General features: G+C 42.0%; 1 protein-coding gene across 2 annotated transcripts in view; it reads left to right on the top strand.

The window, feature by feature from the left end:
- The window catches only part of adarb2 (adenosine deaminase, RNA-specific, B2 (inactive)), a 401,728-nt gene that overhangs the window by 270,629 nt on the left and 110,265 nt on the right, over nt 1–20,834 (top strand). For both annotated transcript variants that reach the window (XM_031903941.1, XM_031903942.1), the window contains exon 3: nt 16,626–17,533. In XM_031903941.1, coding sequence (XP_031759801.1) covers nt 16,626–17,533 — 908 coding nt within the window. The remainder of the gene's footprint in view (nt 1–16,625; nt 17,534–20,834) is intronic.

Below are 20,834 nucleotides of genomic sequence, written 5' to 3'. Positions count from 1 at the left end.
TAAGTGCAAAAAATCCAAAAACTCAAATATAAAAACTTTGCCTTGTAAAAGCTTGTGAGTTTATGCAGAAGTCAATGGGAGTTGTCCTAGACAAAATTCATGCTATTTTTTCTAATTCGAGATATTCAAGTTTTTGTTGAGTTTTTCACATTCAAGTTTTTTGATAAATAAGCAAACCTTTGAATCTTTTATAAATGCGAGTTTATTTGAAGCAGATAAAAACTCTGAAATTCACAAACTCGAAAGGTGATGATTTATTATAGATTGGTGACTCCACAGTTAGGTTTTAATAAACCCAGTGGCGTAACTTGATGGCACTGGGCCCCCCCACAAAGAATCTTTGGAAGAGCCCAACACAGCGATTACTACCAGGAAATCTGCACCCGCCCACAACTCATCACCCTCCAGCATTCCCCGCCCTCCTGCTTGGCCCACTCCCCGGCAGGTAGAATAACACCTGGGAAGGGGGGATTTCTATTGATTGCTATAGAGCAGTGATCCCCAACCAGTGGCTCAGGGGCAACATGTTGCTCCGCAACCCCTTGGATGTTGCTCCCAGTGGCCTCAAAGCAGGTCTTCATTCTTGAATTTCATACTTGGAGGCAAGTTTGGAGGCATAAAGACCATGTCTACTACGAAACATATTCTCCTGTAGGCTGCCAGTCTATTTACATACTTTTTTGGTCACCCCCAGGAACTTTTTTTCATGCTTCTGTTGCTCCCAAACCTTTTTTATATTTAAATGTTGCTCACAGGTTAAAAAGGTTGGGGACCCCTGCTATAGAGCAAGCAGACCCTGTGGTCTGGGCAGCCCTGTCCCCCATCCCCCTCATGACCACAGGGTCTGCTTCCACCTATACATAGACCCCTGTGATGTTTCAGGTAGACAAATAGCAATTGGCTAGATCACCTCCATTAATATCTCCCCTGCCCCTAAATGGTGACTCTTGCAAAAATGTCATTTGCTCATATGAATGTGTAATAAAGATGATTTTATGTAATCGTTATTGCTGAAAGAATTTGAAGTTTTAAACAAATAAAAATGTAAAGGCAGGGTCCGATTGGGCTGCCAGGAAATCCCAGTGGGCCCCGGCGGTCCAGTCCAACCCTTGCAGCGCTCCCCCTGCCCGACCGCTCCTGCCCCGATGCATTAAATTTACGCGGTCGGGGAAGGATGTCGGGTGGGGGGTCCTGCGAGGGGGGTTAGGGGGGCCCTCCGGGGGGGGAAGACTATGGGCCCCGGTGGGCCCTACACACCCCAGTCCGAACCTGTGTAAAGGGAATAAGAATATGACAGTAAAACGCTTTGGCAAATAATCATTAAGCTGTGTTTGAGTCGGAGAAGCAGGTCCTATCTCCATTACATGCTATCATTGGTTTACAAATTAAATTGTCCTTCTCTTTCATCTGAAAAGGCTCCAAGTCAGGGGTGTAAAACATAAAAGCTGCCTGCCGGCCTGAGCTAGTGTGTGACTTGTGTGTGACAAATCCCACGTATTCAGTAAGTTTGTCAAAGACTTCTTTCCTATAGGGCGACTGCTGTTTTTGTAAGGGTTATTTAGCCAGGTTTGCCTTGCCTTTTGATTAACTCCCAGCAGGCTGGGGTTTCGTAGACTCACAGATCATTATTAAATGCATAACCCCTCTCAGCTTGATGTGCATTTTAGATTTAATCAAAGAAAGAATAAAAAAAGAAATTCTGTTGCAGCCCTTCATAGGTGTCTATTAATAACTTTTGGTGAGATGCAAAATAAATAGGATTTGTTCAGCTACAGGTTGATCCAGAAATATAAATAGGCTTATTTAGTAAAAGGAATGTTTAAAGTGTTTAGTTTTAATGAGCTTGCATGGAAACTATATTTATTAGGCGTGGAAAATTATACCCTACCTTCCCAGCCTGATATTTTCTTTAGGTTCCTAAACCACAGGGTCCCTAATTGTGGAGAAAACAATCCAGAGGGCTCAAAGCAGTGGATGGAGGGCCTAGTCTGTTAGCATAAGGCTTGGTTTAAACGCTTACATGCTGTCCTCAATGGATTCCTGAAAGCCGGAGGGTCAATTAGAGTGATGGTTGGAGTTACCATTTCTAGATATTCTGAAACCATAGCAGAAAATAACATTTTTGATATACTATATTGCAAAAAGTGTCCAGCCACCTTGCTTTCTAAAACAAGGTACAGGTATGGGACCTGTTATCCAGAATGCCCGGGACCTGGGGTTTTCCGGATAAGGGATCTTTCCGTAATTTGGATCTCCAAAACTTAAGTCTACTTAAAATCATTCAAATATTGAATAAACCCAATAGGGCTGTTCTGCCCCCAATAAGGGGTAATTATATCTTAGTTGGGATCAAGTACAGGTACTGTTTTATTATTACAGAGAAAAGGGAATCATTTAACCATTAAATAAACCCAATAGGGCTGTTCTGCCCCCAATAAGGGGTAATTATATCTTAGTTGGGATCAGGGGCGATTCTAGACATATCGCCGCCTGAGGCGGCTCCTGGATGCCGCCCCCCCCCCCCCCCCCCGCTCCCCAGCGCTTACCTTCTGAGCACAGGAGCGGGTCTGGGGGCGGTGAGATCGCTAGTGCAGAGAGCGCAATTGCTCTCTCTGCACTAGAAGAGCCGAATTTCCGGTTTAAAAAACGGAAATTCGGCTCTTAAAGTTACCAGGAGCGGCTTTTTGCCGCCCCTGGTAACTGGGGCGCTTCTGCCGCCTGAGGCGAGTCTCTCAACTCGCCTCATGGCAGAAGCGCCCCTGGTTGGGATCAAGTACAGGTACTGTTTTATTATTACAGAGAAAAGGGAATCATTTAACCATTAAATAAACCCAATAGGGCTGTTCTGCCCCCAATAAGGGGTAATTATATCTTAGTTGGGATCAAGTACAGGTACTGTTTTATTATTACAGAGAAAAGGGAATCATTTAACCATTAAATAAACCCAATAGGGCTGTTCTGCCCCCAATAAGGGGTAATTATATCTTAGTTGGGATCAAGTACAGGTACTGTTTTATTATTACAGAGAAAAAGGAATTTTTTATTTTTTAAAAATGTGAATTATTTGCTTATAATGGAGTCTAAGGGAGATGGGCTTTCCGTAATTCGGAACTTTCTGGATAACGGGTTTCCGAATAAGGGATCCCTTACCTGTATTCTCTTTGCTGCTATACAGCCTCTACTCTTCTGGGAAGGCTTTCAACAAAGAAGTTGGAACATTGTTGGTGAGAATTGCTTCCTTTCAGCCCCAAGAGCATAAATGAGCTTGGTTTGCAGTCAGTGTTACAATTAGTGATGAGTGAATCTGCTCCGTTTCCCTTCACAGAAAAATTCGCGAAATGCTGGTACCAAAAAAGTTCTTTGACACGAGCAACTTACGTTAGATTTTTATTTTCACAATTTGTATTTTTGTGTGCAAAAATACGATTTTGTCATGGAAAAAAACACAATTTCTCAGCATTTATTATGCAACAAAACTGCGACAAATCCGAAAGAAAAGATTTCTGAGGTTTTTCTTTAAAGTTTTAGAGGTTTTTGGGGCTTATTTTGACGCTTGCATTTGTGCGATGATATTGATAAGTTGCGGTTTTCACGTTTTTTTCTGCGTCTCTTTTCATTCATGCTTTTTCAGTTCTGATCTTTTAATAAACGACTAGACATCGGTCGTTTTCATGGAAATAGTTTAGTAAGGGGTTTACAAAACCATGAAAATCTGAACATTATTAAATGTCCCCCATAATGAATGTAGTGTTTTGTAAAATGATTAAGTTTTTTGTTATAAATAATGGCTTTATAAAGAAGGGAAAATGGCACACTCCTTTATTCCATGAAATGTAAACACATGTTTGGCTACTGTGAAGCAAACAGTCTGACGCATTTGAGGAAAAACCTTAAGTTGGCCATAAACGGCCGATTCCAGCTGTCGATATCAGTCCCTTAGACCAATTTGGCAGCTTATCGGCCCGTGTATGGGCACTAACAACGGGCCTGCCCGACCGATATCTGGCCTGAAATCGGGCAGATCTCGATCGGGCAGGTTTGACACCTATACCCATCGTTCTAATTTGATCATTTGGCCCCAGGGCCAAATGACCGAATTAGCCTGATATCGCCCACCCATAGTTGGGGGATATCTGGAGAAGATCCGCTCACTTGGCGACCTCACCAAGCGAGCGGATCTTAGCGTGTATGGCCACCTTTACTCCAAAAGCTACCTTTACCCCAAATGCTGGCAAGCCTGTCCACTTTGGAATACACATGCAAAAGGATTGTAGGACTTTATTCTGGAACATGTTTTACCTTTATATTTGCAAAGATCATGATGGGAGGAAGGAGGTACGATTGTAATATGGATATCTCTGAATTGTGGCAGATTGCCAACTTTTCTCCAGGTGCAGATCAGATGGGGAATCTCAGCTCTCCCCCTCCAAATTCTAACAGTCCAAAACATACTCGGATGCACTCTGGCATTTTTTATTAAAATTCCAAAAACATTCTCTTTATTATGTCATAATGACACCATTTACATATAACAGTAAGGAAATGTTCCTGCTGCAAATATGAGATTTATTCCAGGGGGGGGGGGGGCAAGCCTCCAAAGTTCAAAGAAGTTCAAGCTAAATTATTCATCTCTAGTGATGAGCAAATCTGTCCCGTTTTGCCAGAAATTTCACGAAACGACAGGAAAATTCGTAAAACGGCGAAAATTCCACAAAACACGTTTCTTGCTACTTTTTTTTTACGTGACCCGCCTATTTTGCTGCAACTGCACCCAAGTTGACACGACTGCACCTGTTTTGACATGACCGCACCCAATTTTTTTTTGCCACGAATTTTCGCGGAAATTTCGCAAAATAATTTGCCAGTGTTGAAAAGCGGAAATCCGCTGCAAATCCATGCCTGGCAAAGAAAATTGCTGATCATTATTAATCTCCTCTCTAACCCCACAATACCGTCACCCATTGTGAGTGGTACAGTCATGTTCTTCAGACGCTCGCTAGGTTTACCAGCCATGTTTTATATTGTTAAGAGAAAAAAAAATGAAAGAAAAACAGAGCCAGAGCTCAAAATAGTAAGCGATGTTTATTTTAGAAGGTGGCTTGTGTTTTTCTAAAAGTTTTGTCTGTTTGAAAGCAGAATAACCTTCAAGAGAAACAATATTATCTCTTCAAATGTAGCATGGAGTAGCGGATGACTAGTTTTTCAAAGCCCTTCCGACCTCGAGACATAGGCATTGTCATTATTAGTGATGCATTATCGTTCTGACTACAGTGGGATGCGCTCGCTAACCCATTTAACTCTTCTGTGCAAGGCAACGCAACACAACATTGGATATGGTAAAGTATAAAGTCAGATGGATGAGAGACAATGAATAATTGAATACATTACAGGAGGGAAGGTATGAAAAGCAAATGCGCTGGCTGCGGGATTTTGCATAAATAACTTCCCGAAAGAAATACTTTATTTGGACAAAAGGCAAGAAATATTAGGTTAAAATTGCAGCAATATTAAACTTAAATGTAGTTAATGTAATTACCATTAATAGAGATTTAGAGGCCCAGTCTTTAACATTCTCTTTTGTGGTTTTCGAGGTTTTGAAATCACGACTAAACTCATTTCCACTAAAACCACCAATGACTAGTCATTTATTAAAAGATCCAAACTGAAAAAGCATGGAAAAGAGACGTGGAAAAAACTTGAAAACCGCAAAATTTTTGTATTGTCGCACAAATGTAAGAGTTAAAAAAAAAACCTGAATACCTCTAAAACCACAAAGCAAAGAAAGAACTTCCAGTTGGAAAAAGGACGCCTGCCATTGGCTTCTACATGATCTCGACAGGTTTTAGATGGCATAGTTTTGCTTTGGGATCTGTCGCAATTTTGTTGTATAATCGTGAAAAAATTGGGGTTTTTGTGCATGAAAAAATAGTATTGTGGCGCTATAAAATACAAATCGTGGAAATAAAATGCACCCCTTAACGTCACACAGAATGTGTCTGTATTTACCTAATACATAGAATGATTTGTTAACGCTGTCTCCCAAAGCGTAAGGCTGCTCCACCTGGGGGAACTTGGGCAGTAATGGGGGGGTGCCAGCCTGAAGGCCATTCAGGGGTGTAACTACAGGGGCGTAGGGGGTGATATTGTACCTGGGCCCATGTTCCCTAGTGGCCTGCTGGAGGCCATATCACATCTTCTGGAAGAGAGAAAACAAGCATCAGGGGAAGAGTTGGGGCCCCGGTCATACGTCCTGTACCAGGACCCAGGAGGTCCTAGTTAAGTTACAGAGGCCTGTCCAGGTGAGAATTGGGGTGAATGCCTATTTACTCTCCTGAAAACCCAGCTTGAAGTTTAGTTATGTTGAGATTTCAGATGCATGTATTTGCTGTCTGATATATTCTGGAAATTATCATTCAGTGACTGATTATGAGCTATGGGGGGCTCTCTGACCAAAGGTTAAACTTCCAAGGGGGGCCTGGACCCTCAAGTGGGGCTTGGACTGAAAAAATATGGCAACCTCTGTCCTGAAGAGTCGAAGATTGAGTAGTATAATATCACACTTGTCTGATAATTTGATTTAGAAAGAAAATAAACTATAGTATCCCTTTAACCATCTCTAATGTTGGTGTGGACTACTTTTCATGCTGGTTGATCCAAGGAAGGTTGTGTCCAGCCAGCCTGAGACAATGGTGACTTAATTAAGGTTAAAGCTGCTGGATAAGCCATCAACACCTCATTAGAAGCTAGTTGGACAACAAAATAAGAGGAAATTAATTATATATTAATCTCACAATATTTCCATTGGACAAACACACAGGAAATAAAGATTAAAGAATTTTGGCCAGTGGGGTGATATATATCCAGTCATATTGCCTGTCCATTGCATCCAGTGAAAGATACAGTACAAAGCATTTGCACTGGGACTCAGAACATCCCTTGGATCTAAAGAGTAGATTATCTATGTGCAATACTGCCCTATTCATGTTTTATTGGTGTTTTTGCATTCCGCACCTCCACTTCATGCTAAAAGAACTGCACAAAACCAATATAAATAGATTTTATTTTCTTTACAATACTTCCAACCAACTTGACAAGAAGACATTATTTTGGTTGCAAACACAAATATCCTCCCTTCAGATTTCTTAATTAATTGCGCTCGGGATCCACGCAAAACATTCAAGACTAATAGATAATCATTAAAATCCTGCTAAACTGCAAAAAGAGCGAGGGAGAGAATTTCATTGGGTTTTTGCATTCATTATGCATGATAATTGAGTCTGTACAAAAACCTATTAAGCCAGACAGCACGGAGCGCATTATAACATATTGCAAATCAAAAATAGTTTCCACAGTCCTACTATAAGGGACCTTATCTTAATCATAGGTTCCTGGGAATGTTCCACAGCTCAATCAGTGTGCCATTCAGCCTGGATTCTGCCAATCAGCTAATAACTGGGCACAAGCTTACATATTAGAAGGGGATTTTATCCGGGCTTGCTTGGCTGCTTTACTTGTGGTCTCATTGGCCTTCCATTTTGAGACTGAAGATTACCTTTACATAATTACGGCATAGAGAGTGTTGCCCTTGGTTAGCGCTATGCAGTGGGAGATTGGAATTCTGATGTAACCCTCGTGTGTATACTTTGTATGCAGATGTGATGACAATAAAGCTTGACTTGAAGTGCTCTTTGGGGTGAAGACGCGTAGGGCATTTAGTCACTGTGATTTTAAAAAAACCTCGGTCACGTTTGCAGCATGCCAATTAGTTGCTGCAACGTTTTTAAAAAGTTGCTCCGACTAATCACCCTGTGTGTCTTTGCCCTTATGGCTTTCATAATTATTATTATTATTGTTATTATTAACATTTATTTATAAAGCGCCAACATATTCCGCAACGCTGTACAATAAGTGGGTTTCATACATTGGACATACAGAGTAACATATAAAGCAATCAGTAACCGATACAAGAGGTGAAGAGAGCCCTGCCCAAAAGAGCTTACAATCTACAAGGAGACATACAGAGTAACATATAAAGCAATCAGTAACCGATACAAGAGGTGAAGAGAGCCCTGCCCAAAAGAGCTTACAATCTACAAGGAGACATACAGAGTAACATATAAAGCAATCAGTAACCGATACAAGAGGTGAAGAGAGCCCTGCCCAAAAGAGCTTACAATCTACAAGGAGACATACAGAGTAACATATAAAGCAATCAGTAACCGATACAAGAGGTGAAGAGAGCCCTGCCCAAAAGAGCTTACAATCTACAAGGAGACATACAGAGTAACATATAAAGCAATCAGTAACCGATACAAGAGGTGAAGAGAGCCCTGCCCAAAAGAGCTTACAATCTACAAGGAGACATACAGAGTAACATATAAAGCAATCAGTAACCGATACAAGAGGGGAAGAGAGCCCTGCCCAAAAGAGCTTACAATCTACAATCCCAAAGAATTTCATAAGCCTTTATGTCTGACATTAAAGGGGAAGTTCACCTTCATATTAACTATTCCCATCTTAAAGAATGGCCAGTTCTAAGCAATGTTTCAACTGGTCTTCATTATTTATTTTTAATAGTTTTTTTTAAGTATTTGCCTTATTTTTCTGACTCTTTCAAGCTTTCAAATGACCCCGGTAGACAAAAATCAATTGTTTTGTGAGGCTACAATTTTATTGTTACTGTTGCTTTTTATTGCTTATCTTTCTACTCAGCCCCTGTCCTATTTATATAACAACCTGTCATTTAAACCACTGCCTGGTTGCTAAGGTACTTTGGACCCCTGCGCAACTTTTTTGACGCACACGATTGTAATTAGGCAACCACACCTTTTTTATGTGGCCACACCCTTTTTTGACATGACCGTACCTTTTTTTTATGCAACCGCAAATTTTTTGCATCAACATTGTGCTGAAGTTTCGCAAAACAATTTGCCAATGGTAAAATACTGAATTGTGCCGAAAATTTGCTAATCACTACAAATAATAAGAAATGAAGATCAAATGCAAAGTTCAAGTTTTCTTACACCAAAATACGATTTCATCATGGAAAAAAAGTAATTTTAGTATGCGACAAAACTGCAACAAATCTGAAAGCAAAAATATAGCATCTAAAACCTGTCGAGATCAACGGCAGATGTCCCTTTTACAACTGGAAGGTCTTTCTTTGCTTCATGGTTGTAGAGGTTTTGAAATTTTTTTGACACAACAAGAAAAAGTCACTGTTTTTGTGCGACAATACAGAAAAGTCACTGTTTTCACCTCCTTTACGAGGTCCTCTTCATCCCCCTAGTCATGATCCTGTCATTCCAACTGTTAAGGTGGCAGGTTATTGTCCCTGGTGTGTGGGGCCCTGCAGCTGGACTTCCCATCTAATATCTGTCCAAAAAGATATCACTCAGATTTAAAAATCCCATTGGGGTGAGGAACACATTGGCTAGTTCATGTGGCCCTCATCCCAATGACCTGCTTGTACTGCATTGCCAGCCCAATATTACCAACCTTAAGATGGGCAAATCACGAAAACATCCAACCATTTGGCAATTTTTAAATGTATGGCCAGCTGTAGACTTGCTTCTAAAGGGGCCCATAGACCCAGTGCAAACTTTGCAAGTTTTATTACATCATTTTATTTTCCTACTGTTGTTCCACTCTTATTAGGGTGAAGACACACAGAGCTACTAGTAGCTGCTACTTGTCACGCCTACTAGACAATGCTGATCATTTATGGATAACTGTCTCTACGTGTGTTTTAGCAGAGGCAATTTTCAGTATTGTCTATGGCAGGGGATTTTCTGGCGTTTAGTAGCCATGACAAGTAGCTGCAACTAAGTAGCTCCATGTGTCTTCACCCTTAGTCCGTTCACAAGGTGGAGATGAGCCAAAACACCATAAAAATGTTGCTTTCAGAGGGCAATTGTACTTGGGCAGAAGCCCTGTTGTGCATTTCATAGAATTTACACACTATTTCCCCACCATTTCTTTTAGCATTCTGCATAAAACCTCTCTAAAGCGCCTAAATGTTACAAGTAAAAATGAGCATCTTGTAAATGGATATTCCGCTGTCTGATATTGATGTCTGGTATTGTTTCTTATTAGCTATAATCCAGCTATTTAAAGCATATTAAAAATAATAAATCAGTGTTAAACTTAATTATGTGTCATAATAACTTAAAAAACTGCAGCTAATGAAAAAAATCACACAAAACAACCCAAACATGAAGTAATGTAATTAAAATTGATCCCAGAGTCATGGAAACTGATATCCGTAGCTGTATAGACCAGATTATTTATAGACCCGGAGCAAAGACCTTTATTAGAATAATAAAATACTACAAATATTAAAAGTACCAGGCTTACAAACAGCACTTTTTTATATAAAGGCAGAGATCACGTCTCATAAGGGTCTCCAGGCTTTGAAGGATCTACTTAGCCAGAACAGGTTGGTAAAAACAACTCCCAAATATTATTCTTGTAATAGAAATTTTTCTTGCATGTCAATAGCAGCCAGCATCCTACCAACAGGATAAAGGTTCAACAGCAGCTACAGATTTTGTTGTTGAACCTGATATTTACATAGGTCTTTCCCAAGTGATGGGCCCAGAGTTTATTTTCTCAAGCCTTTCTGATATACCGAGAGCCTCCATACCTGACCTGGAGATGTTACTGTAGCCTTATTTTGGTATGAGAAAGGTTTGATAATTTGTAGTCAAGTATTAAAGGCAGTTATTTGACGGTATACAATGGATTTCATGTATTTATGGGCCATATAATGGAATGGTTGTTGGGGTTTTTTTCTATCAAGTTCCCTTTGTATCAGTGGCGTTCCTAGACCGCGCCAGCCTTCCCGCAAAAGAATCCTTGAAGGGACCTGGCATGCAACATAATAACTACCCGCCCCTCCCATTCCATACCCACCTGCCCCTTATGTCCCCCTTCCCTGCCCACCCCTCACATCCCAACTCCCCACCTGCCCCTCCCTCACATCTCCGCTTCTCCCAGATAGCTTTCAGGTAGGATAACGGTGGGGAGGGGGTTCACTAAAGCTATAGAGGAAACAGACCCCCCCTGCCCCGCCCCCCCACGTCCACAACTTCCTCTATAGTTACACCACTGCTTTATAGGTCCAACTATGGATCAGAGAAAAGAACATAAATGTCCCAGTTATTCATCCATAGTCCAAAGCATATCTAGGACAGCAAATATGTTTTTACCCCAAATCAAACCCTATATTATTTTCAAGTAGGGTTTTAGCTGTATCTAATAGGGTAAATAACTAGACTTTTGGCTGAGCCCCCCTCCCCCTCGCTTCACAGGGGTCAGCTCAGAGTATTGGAAACATTGATAGTTGTGACAGTTTTCATGGCCACTGTTGACTGTTGAGTTGCTTTCCTTTAGAAGGGCAGATGACCTTAAGAGTAGCTCAACTAACTATGTGATTTAAGAGAGACCTTCTTCTGGTACATTTTCCACTATGATTTTGAGCTATGTAATAGCCACCTCTTTGATATTATCCTCACATTAGTCTTGTACATATCACTTCTCTTGCTGAGCCACAGACTCTAAAATGTAATAATATACTTTACAAAGCAGGGATGCAATACAGCAGAATTATCAAGGAAACACACACATATCCACTGAAATGAAGGTCTCTATGACATCTATTTTTTCATTTCTACTCACAACCTATAGCCAATTACTGTCAACTCTCCCCGAATTGCCCAGGAGGCACCAGTATTTATATCCACAATGTGGGGCATGGTCTGGGCAGAATGTATTGTGGTGTGGGTGGAACAAACATGGTCTGGGCAGAATAGAACTTGGGTAAAAACTACCTTAGTTTCGATCCGGGGAAGCTGACATCTCTCCCCTTACAGCCTGAAAAGGTGACATTTTTGACAGCACTTAGCATTTATTAAGCTAGACCTCTAGTCAATGACAGCACTAAACAGTCAAAAGGTTAGACTAACCTGTAGTCTATGGCAGCATTAAGAATCATAAGGTTAGTCTAACCTGTAGTAAATAAAAGCATGGAACAGTCAAAAGGTTACATCAACCTGTAGTCAGTGGCAGCACTAAACAGTCAAAAGGTTAGAATAACTTGTAGTAAATAAACGCACAATACAGTCAAAAGGATTTCCTAGCTGTAGTCAATGGCAGCACAAAACAGTCATAAGCTTAGACCTACCAACAGTCAATGGCAGCACTAAAGAGTCATACGGTCAGACCCACCTGTAGCAAATAAAAGCATGGAACAGTCAAAAGATTAGATCAACCTGTAGCCAATGGCAGCACTAAAGAGTCATAAGGTTAGACCAACCTGTAGTATATATAAGCATTGAACAGTCAAAAGGTTAGAAGTCAATGGCAGCACTAAAGAGTCATAAGGTCAGACCAACCTGTAGTCAGTGGCACCACTAAAGAGTCATAAGGTCAGACCAACCTGAAGTCAAGGGCAGCACTAAAGAGTCATAAGGTCAGACCAACCTGTAGTCAAAGGCAGCACTAAAGAGTCATAAGGTCAGACCAACCTGAAGTCAAGGGCAGCACTAAAGAGTCCTAAGGTCAGACCAACCTGAAGTCAAGGGCAGCACTAAAGAGTCCTAAGGTCAGACCAACCTGTAGTCAATGGCAGCACTAAAGAGTCCTAAGGTCAGACCAACCTAAAGTCAAGGGCAGCACTAAAGAGTCCTAAGGTCAGACCAGCCTGTAGTCAATGGCAGCACTAAAGAGTCCTAAGGTCAGACCAACCTGTAGTCAATGGCAGCACTAAAGAGTCCTAAGGTCAGACCAACCTAAAGTCAAGGGCAGCACTAAAGAGTCCTAAGGTCAGACCAGCCTGTAGTCAATGGCAGCACTAAAGAGTTGGTACTAAGGTTGGACCAAGCTGAGGTAAATAAAAGCATCAAACATTCAGAGGGTAAGACCAACCTGTAGACAATGAAAGCACTAATTATCCATAAGGATCAACCACCTTTAAACACTACTAGGGCTAGGACAACCTATAGTCAATCAAATTCCCAATTCAAAAGTTAACAGATCTCCCTGCCAAGATACTGTATGTATATGTGAAATGAAAGCCCTACATCCAGCACATTAGAAAATATATTCCTGTTTGGTTCTTCAAGGAACTCCACAACAGACAGGGCAAACTTGAAAATAACAAAGACAAAAACGAATGTCTATTTTAGACTTGTATAAACATAAGAGACAAAACAGTATAAAGGGTTTTTATCTCTTCCCTGTATATTTAAATTCCAGGACACGTGAACGTTTCAGTAAAGCGAAAATGCCATTTATTTTCTTTTGTTCCACCTAGAGAACGCATTTACTTCAGTATTTCTCCTTGCTTCGATTTTTATTTCTGTAGCGAAATAAATAGAAAATGCCAATGTTGATTAACAAATAATTCTTCATATTATTTTTTTTATCTCTTTAAACCCAGCAGAGCAAAACTGACCTTTTGTTATGCACAGTAGGTATCCATGATAAGCGGTAATTAACCCGTGCTGTAATGTAGGGGGCAGGCGCTGCTTTCTGCAGCCGGCAAGATTCGTTTTCATTAACCTTCACGAGCAAAGAAAAATCTTTACTTAGTACAGTTTTTTTTAATGTATAATAGCATCCCCGGTTCATTAATAGGAATATCTATGCTGGCCTCCCTTTGATTAATGTGTTCAAGGTAATAAATTGTATTAACCACTGTGGTGATATACCTGGCTAATTCCCAGAGCGTGCCTTCCGGTAATGAACTGGTCAGCTGACCCTTGAGTTCTAACTCAACTTAATACATTGGAATAAAACACGACCTTGAATGGGAAATGTATGACCTTGGAAATGGCAAAGGGTTTCTGAGGTAGCTATACTTTAGCAACAGCAGGAGGGCACAGAGCTTGATAACTGGAGGAAAAATGAACTTTTTTTTCCACTTTTGCAACATCTATGATTAAAATGATTGTGTTCATGATGGCCATGCTCTTTTCCAACACTTACACACTTCCTGTTCTGGTGGAGGGAGTCACCAGGGTTGGACTGGGGGTGAAGGGCCCACTGGGGCTCCCGCCCCAGGGGCCCTGCAGGTACCCCCGCGTCCCCTAACCCCGCACCCCCCACAGGGCCCCCCCATATCCCCCTCGCTGGGCCCCCCACCTGACGTCCTCCCCTAAGTATGTACATTTAATGCGTCAGGGGAGGAGCGCTGGCAAGGGTTGGGTCTAGGGCCCTGCAGGTACCCCCACGTCCCCTAACCCCGCACCCCCCAAAGGGGCCCCCCTAATCCCCCTCGCAGGGCCCCCCACCTGACGTCCTCCCCTAAGTATGTACATTTAATGCGTCAGGGGAGGAGCGCTGGCAAGGGTTGGGTCTAGGGCCCTGCAGGTACCCCCACGTCCCCTAACCCCGCACCCCCCAAAGGGGCCCCCCTAATCCCCCTCGCTGGGCCCTCCACCTGACGTCCTCCCCTAAGTATGTACATTTAATGCGTCAGGGGAGGAGCGCTGGCAAGGGTTGGGTCTGGGCCGCTGGGGCCCACTAGAGCCGGGGCCAACCTGGATTTTTCCCGGCGGCCCGGTCCAACCCTAAGGGGCACATTTACTAACCCACGAACGGGTCGAAATGAGTCCGATTGCGTTTTTTTCGTAATGATCGGTATTTTGCGATTTTTTCGTATTTGTTGCGATTTTTTCGGCTTCTTTACGAATTTTTCGTTACCAATACAATTTTTGCGTAAAAACGCGAGTTTTTCGTAGCCATTACGAAAGTTGCGTAAAATCTGGCGATTTTTCGTAGCGTTAAAACTTGCGCAAAAAGTTGCGCTTTTTTCGTAGCGTTAAAACTTACGCGAAACTTTGCACCATTTAACTTTTAACGCTACGAAAAAGGCGCAACTTTTCGCGTAAGTTTTAACGCTACGCAAAAAACGCAACTTTTTACGCAACTTTCGTAATGGCTACGAAAAACTCGCGTTTTTACGCAAAAATCGTATTGGTAACGAAAAATTCGTAAAGAAGCCGAAAAAATCGCAACAAATACGAAAAAGTCGCAAAATGTTCGTTTTCAAGTCGGAACTTTTCCAATTCGGGTCGGATTCGTGGGTTAGTAAATCAGCCCCTAAGAGTCACTACCCATTAGGAACGCTATTTAAGGCCAGGTAGCCATGTTCCAAAAGAACACCCTTTTCATGTTTATGTTGCACCCAGTCCCCTGGTTGAAATTCTTTTTTCAGAGCACCGCCCAGGGTAATGTACCCATTGTGTGTGAGGAGAGTATAGAAGTGTAGGGGGGGTGAACATCCACTTCCAGAGGAGTTGAGCCAACAGGAGACCTATATGGAGTCACTTTAAAGCAATACAAACTGTCATGGACAGGTTTAAAGGAGAAGGAAAGGCTAATAAAGAGTTAATCTCAAGCTGCAGGCATACCTTCAGTTCTCTCAATAGTGCCCTTAAGTCTCCCCATATTTCTCCCATTCAGATGATCAGAAGGAAAAAATAAACTCTGAGCTCTGTAAAGAAAGTTCCCATAATGCCACGCTCCTGCACCGAAACCAAGACCCGTGTACATGCTCAGTTGGTAAGACTATGAGGAAGCTTCCTGCTGATTGGCTCAGATAACACATTCCAAGGGGGGGGGGGTGGAGTGAGTTCTTAGCATTCTTGAGGAGAGCAGGAGAGGAGAGAGCTGCGTGTCTCTGGCACAGGAAAACTAAGAGACAACAAATCTTTTGATAGAGGACTCAGTGCAGCGTTTCTGTGAGTGCTTATGGCTGTATTTACATAGGCCTTTCTGATAAAGCTTACTTAGTTTTTACCTTTCCTTCTCCTTTAATTGCAATGTTGCCCCTTTCTCCATCTTTAAAACTATAAAGTTGTCTATCTTTAATAGTATTTCACTGTATTTACATGTTTTTTAAAGTAATAACTTGATGGGCCAAGACCCAATGAGCTTGGATTGCATGGATCAACCTAAAAAGTGTTATATTGCCAAACTTTTCCTGAGATCTGATCATTCATTCTGCTACTTGACAATTTAACTGTAATAAAGTAATGTATGTGTGTAGTCAAACTGTCAAAGTGTGGGTAGTTTACAATTACATTTAGGCAATAACCACCCCTTCCCGGTTAAGACACCTGACCCCACCATCCCTCTGTAATTGACTTCTTTCTTACTAAAACTAATGCACATCACTCATAGAACCCCTGTTTAACTGGATGCTCAATTGTTACGGGGTTCCTTCAGTGAACCCCATTCGGGGTGACAAAAACTAAATGGGCAAATATTTGTGTGAGGCTTTAACTTCTAAAGAATGGCTATGTGCCTAAAAGTGTGATTAAATGCAATATATCCTGCTGTATGTATGTATGTATGTATATCTTTATTTATAAAGCGCCACAAGGGTACGCAGCGCTGTACAATCTTACAATATACTTAATTACACACAGGGGGGACAAGTGTTATAATAAATAGAATAAATAAGTATAAATACACAGGGAGTAAGTGCCATGTGGTATGAGACACAGTAGGAAGGAGGTCTCTGCCCCGTAGAGCTTACAATCTAAGTGTCTTTTACTTATTGTTATTACTGTCTTTTACTTATTACTCAGACACTCGTTTTTTTCTTCTTTTCATAGGCACAAGCAGTACAGAAGTAAAGGAAAACCGAAATATAGGCAACAGAGATGATCACACTTTGTCATCAAGTGACCGACCCAAGGTAGGACCCCCCAGAATGAAACGGAAAAGACCTCTGGAGGAAGGAAATGGAGCCCATTTCTGTAAGCTGCAAATCATCTTGAAGAAACTTTCATGGTCCGTAACTCCCAAAAACGCCCTTGTCCAGCTCCATGAGCTAAAGCCAGATTTGCAGTATAGATTTGTCTCCCAGACTGGGCCTGTTCATGCTCCAGTATTTTCTGTAGCCGTGGAAGTAAATGGGCTCACCTTTGAGGGAACTGGGCCTACAAAAAAGAAAGCAAAGATGAGGGCGGCTGAGCTGGCTTTAAAATCCTTCGTACAGTTCCCAAACGCTTGCCAGGCCCACTTTGCAATGGGAAACTGTATCAGCCCATCGACTGACTTCACATCTGACCAGGCAGATTTTCCAGACACGCTGTTCAAGGAATTTGAACCATCTACCCAGAGAGAGCATTTCTCAGGCTATAGCCCAGTTAATAATGAACTGCTTTCTAGTGCATATCGGCATGGGAGATTAGTCTGCCATACATTGGATTTAATGGGCCATGCTAAACAAAACAAGCACAAAATGGCATCCCCGGCTGAGAGAGAGAAGAACCCAGTGGTGATGCTAAATGAACTGCGACCTGGGCTGAGGTACGTCTGCCTCTCGGAGACTGTGGAGAAGCAGCATATCAAGCGTTTTGTGATGGCGATGAGGGTTGATGGGAGGACATTTGAAGGCTCAGGACGTAGCAAGAAGCTAGCAAAGGCCCAAGCAGCCCAGAATGCACTACAGGACCTTTTTAACATTCGCCTGACCACTCACATACCCAACAGAAGTAAATGTAACCATTTGCCACAGGTGAGATGGGATACTTTGTCTAGTCCAACACTCTATAATGTTTATAGTTATTTCTGTGTAAGACAATGTGAACGTTGTTTTTGTAGGAGTAAAGGTTTGCACTTTATGAGCTTTACAACACAGACATGCAATACTTTGATTGAGCTACATTTGCTATAGTGAGAAAAAAACTGTTCCCAACAGCAATCATTTTGTTTTTGTGCTGCAGTATACGCTACGGGGTGTATTTATTAACATTGGTGACAAACATCAACGGTGATGTTGCCCACAGCAACCAATCAGCAGTTAGATTTGAATGGTCACGAACAAGTTAGAAAACAAAAGCAAAGATCTTGTGTGGGCAACACCACTGGTGATGTTTGTCTCCAATATTAATAAAGATGCCCCTAAAGCAAGAATGCAAATTGCTTCTGCTCTTATGGAGCTGTTAATTCCAAGAAAAGAAAAACCATTCATAGTCACTGATCACTGGTTATTACTATAAAACCCACAGGGATTTTATTACAACAGGGCAAGGTGCAAACGGCAATAAATAAGCACAAAGCATGCTTGTTTTTTGCAAGTTGCCACTTTTTCCTAGACAATTCACATGTTGCACCCACGCCAGTGGCGCTTGCCAGCACTGTATATATATATATGGGAAGGTGGTGGGTGGGACATGGGACAGGGTGCGGGAGAGCACTTTGCTTTCAGCCTGGTAGGGGTGCCTTGAGGCCAATAGCACTGTGCTCTGTATCTCAAGTCAGAGTGTTAATCAGTGGTAGATGCAGAGAGCAGCCCTTGCCCTGGGAATGGTTGAATGTTTCCTAGCATGCTTCTATGGCACTTTTGGTTTAGTCCTGTCTCCCATAATATTGGGCTGTTGTGCTAATGATTTTATTACCTAGGGGGGAATCCAATACTGTCAGCTATAGACCCCATACATGGACAGATGACGTTCTTGGCTGATGAGGATCAAGATATCAATATGTGATTGAGCTCAAGTGGTATAACTATACTATACTATGTCTTCCACCTCTATAGCTTAATAGAACCCCCACTCCTCACTGGTCTCCTACTTGAGAACTAGCGGGCGGGGAGGGAGGACATGAGGGAAATAGGGTAGTGCTTGCGTTACATGCTGGGCCCCTCCTAAGATTTTTTTTCAGGGGGTGGCCTGATGTTACGTTGGCACGTCGCATATCGATGCAGCACCAGGTGATGGCATCACAAGGCATTTCAGGTGAAAATTCAAAATAAAAAGATCCTGAAGACCTGGGTTCAATACCCATCATAGGCCTTTCCCTTGGAATATCCTGGGTGCATTTAAATCCCTATTTTGGCTTGATCTACTGGTTCTTAACTTTTTGCTTTGTTCTTTACCATGTTGATTGCCATGACCTTTTGCTTGAAGAGACTTGCTTAACCCCTTGGTTACTGCATAGCAGATTTTCTGAACTCAGCTTCCCCCTTGGTCTGGACTACAATTCAGGGAAAGGCCATTGGGCCCTGATAATAGGTCATCATTTGGTTCCCTTGTATGTCCAAATGCCTTTTCAGTGACAAATGCCCAATATCTGCCCGTCAAGGCCATCTGGTTTAATTTCTTGTCAGATATGAACAGTACAATCTACATTTCTCCAAAAAACCCAGTGAATAGACCTTAATTGCATTCAAATAATTATAACGGCGCGCGCGGCGATTCCCAGCTTGATGGCAGTTATAACATTAGCCCAGCACAAACAACACAAATAAATGGCTGCCAGTGATCTGTTAAGTATCTATTGTAAAGCCATTACTTAAATAACACAGTATCTCTGACCCCGACGAGTACAAGAGGTCTCGGCGACGCACTGTGGAAATCCAACGGGTAAATAAACAGACAACCGGTTAGGAAAGATAATAATAATTCTGCCATTACTCACGGAATGCTGATTTGTGCTCAGACCTGACAAGCTCTATTATGCTGCGTCTCACCAAAACGGCGCAACCTATCCCATTAGCAAATACGCACAGCTGAGTGGCTTTCCATTTTAACTACAGAATAGATTTTAGAGAGATTGTTGTCTGGAAACAAATAGCTTTAGCAGCAACAATAATGCCACTCGCTGTTGCCAGCAATAAGAAGCACGCTACAGAAGCGGAACTCCGGCTTCCATTCCCATTTATCTTAAGGCGGGAGGAATAATCTGAATGCCGAGCCGTTCCATCGCTCGTTATATGATTAGCTTACAGAATGCCTGATGCTGCATTACGGTGAAAAATGGCCCTCACCGTTCTGTGTCAATGCCACCTGTTTCCAACGCCAACAGTCGGCGCTCATGAATAATGAAAATGTGTTGCGGATTCCCTTAGTCCTTAAATCTGTTTCTTTCTTTTTTTTTTTTCTCTAACGAAAAGCCAGAAACTTTTTTTTAAACTTTAACGGCGTCTCATTATTATAATTATGGTTACGGGAGAGGGAATCGGCTTTGATTCACAGTAACTAATTGTAGAAGTCAATGAGTTCATCTCTCGCGGTGATGAAGGGACGCGATGGCTTCTTTATTTAACCCTGTACGTTTTACAAAAAGCAAAAAAAACTTCTTGTTTTAATTAAAAAAGCTGTATTTTAATTGCTTGAAGGAGAATACGCAGCAGCCTTGCTGTCTGTAAATACTGTAACCGGGTCTCTGCTATTGGTATTCCCTTGCCATAGACTTCTTTGAGTCTCAATCAAACATTAGGGCAGTGATCCCCAACCAGTGGCTTAGGGGCAACATGTTGCTCCCCAACCCCTTGGATGTTGCTCTCAGTGCCCCCAAACCAGGTAGTTATTTTTGAATTCCTGACTTGGGGGCAAGTTTTGGTTGCATAAAAACAAGATTTCCTACCAAATAAAGCCCCCTGTAAGCTGATAGGGTGCATAGAGGCCCCTAATAGCCAATCACAGCCCATATTTGGCTCCTCCATGAACTTTTATGGTGCTTGTGTTGCTCTCCAAGTCTTTTTACATTTGACTGTGGCTCTCGAGTAAGGAAGGTTGGGAACCCCTGCATTAGAGAGTATATCAAGGCTTGGTACTGCGACATATTGTGGCTTACAGTTAAAGGGGAACTCAGGGTTCTGAGCCCCACACAACACGAAAACCCCTTATAAAACTATCACTGTAATATATTGCTTCAAAAAGTATGAATAAATACCATTTTTATATGCTGAAATCCAGCTGCCAAACAGCTCTTCTTTTTCTGCATCATTTGAAATCCTGGCAGGGGAGGAGGGACTAAAACACTGATGTTGTAAATTGTGACAACTTCTCCACAGCTTACAGACAGCATGCAGG

This window comes from Xenopus tropicalis, chromosome 6, assembly GCF_000004195.4.
Source record: "Xenopus tropicalis strain Nigerian chromosome 6, UCB_Xtro_10.0, whole genome shotgun sequence".
Taxonomy (NCBI): domain Eukaryota; kingdom Metazoa; phylum Chordata; class Amphibia; order Anura; family Pipidae; genus Xenopus; species Xenopus tropicalis.
The sequence above is the reverse complement of the archived record's forward strand: the minus strand, read 5'-3'. Positions and strand labels throughout refer to the sequence as shown.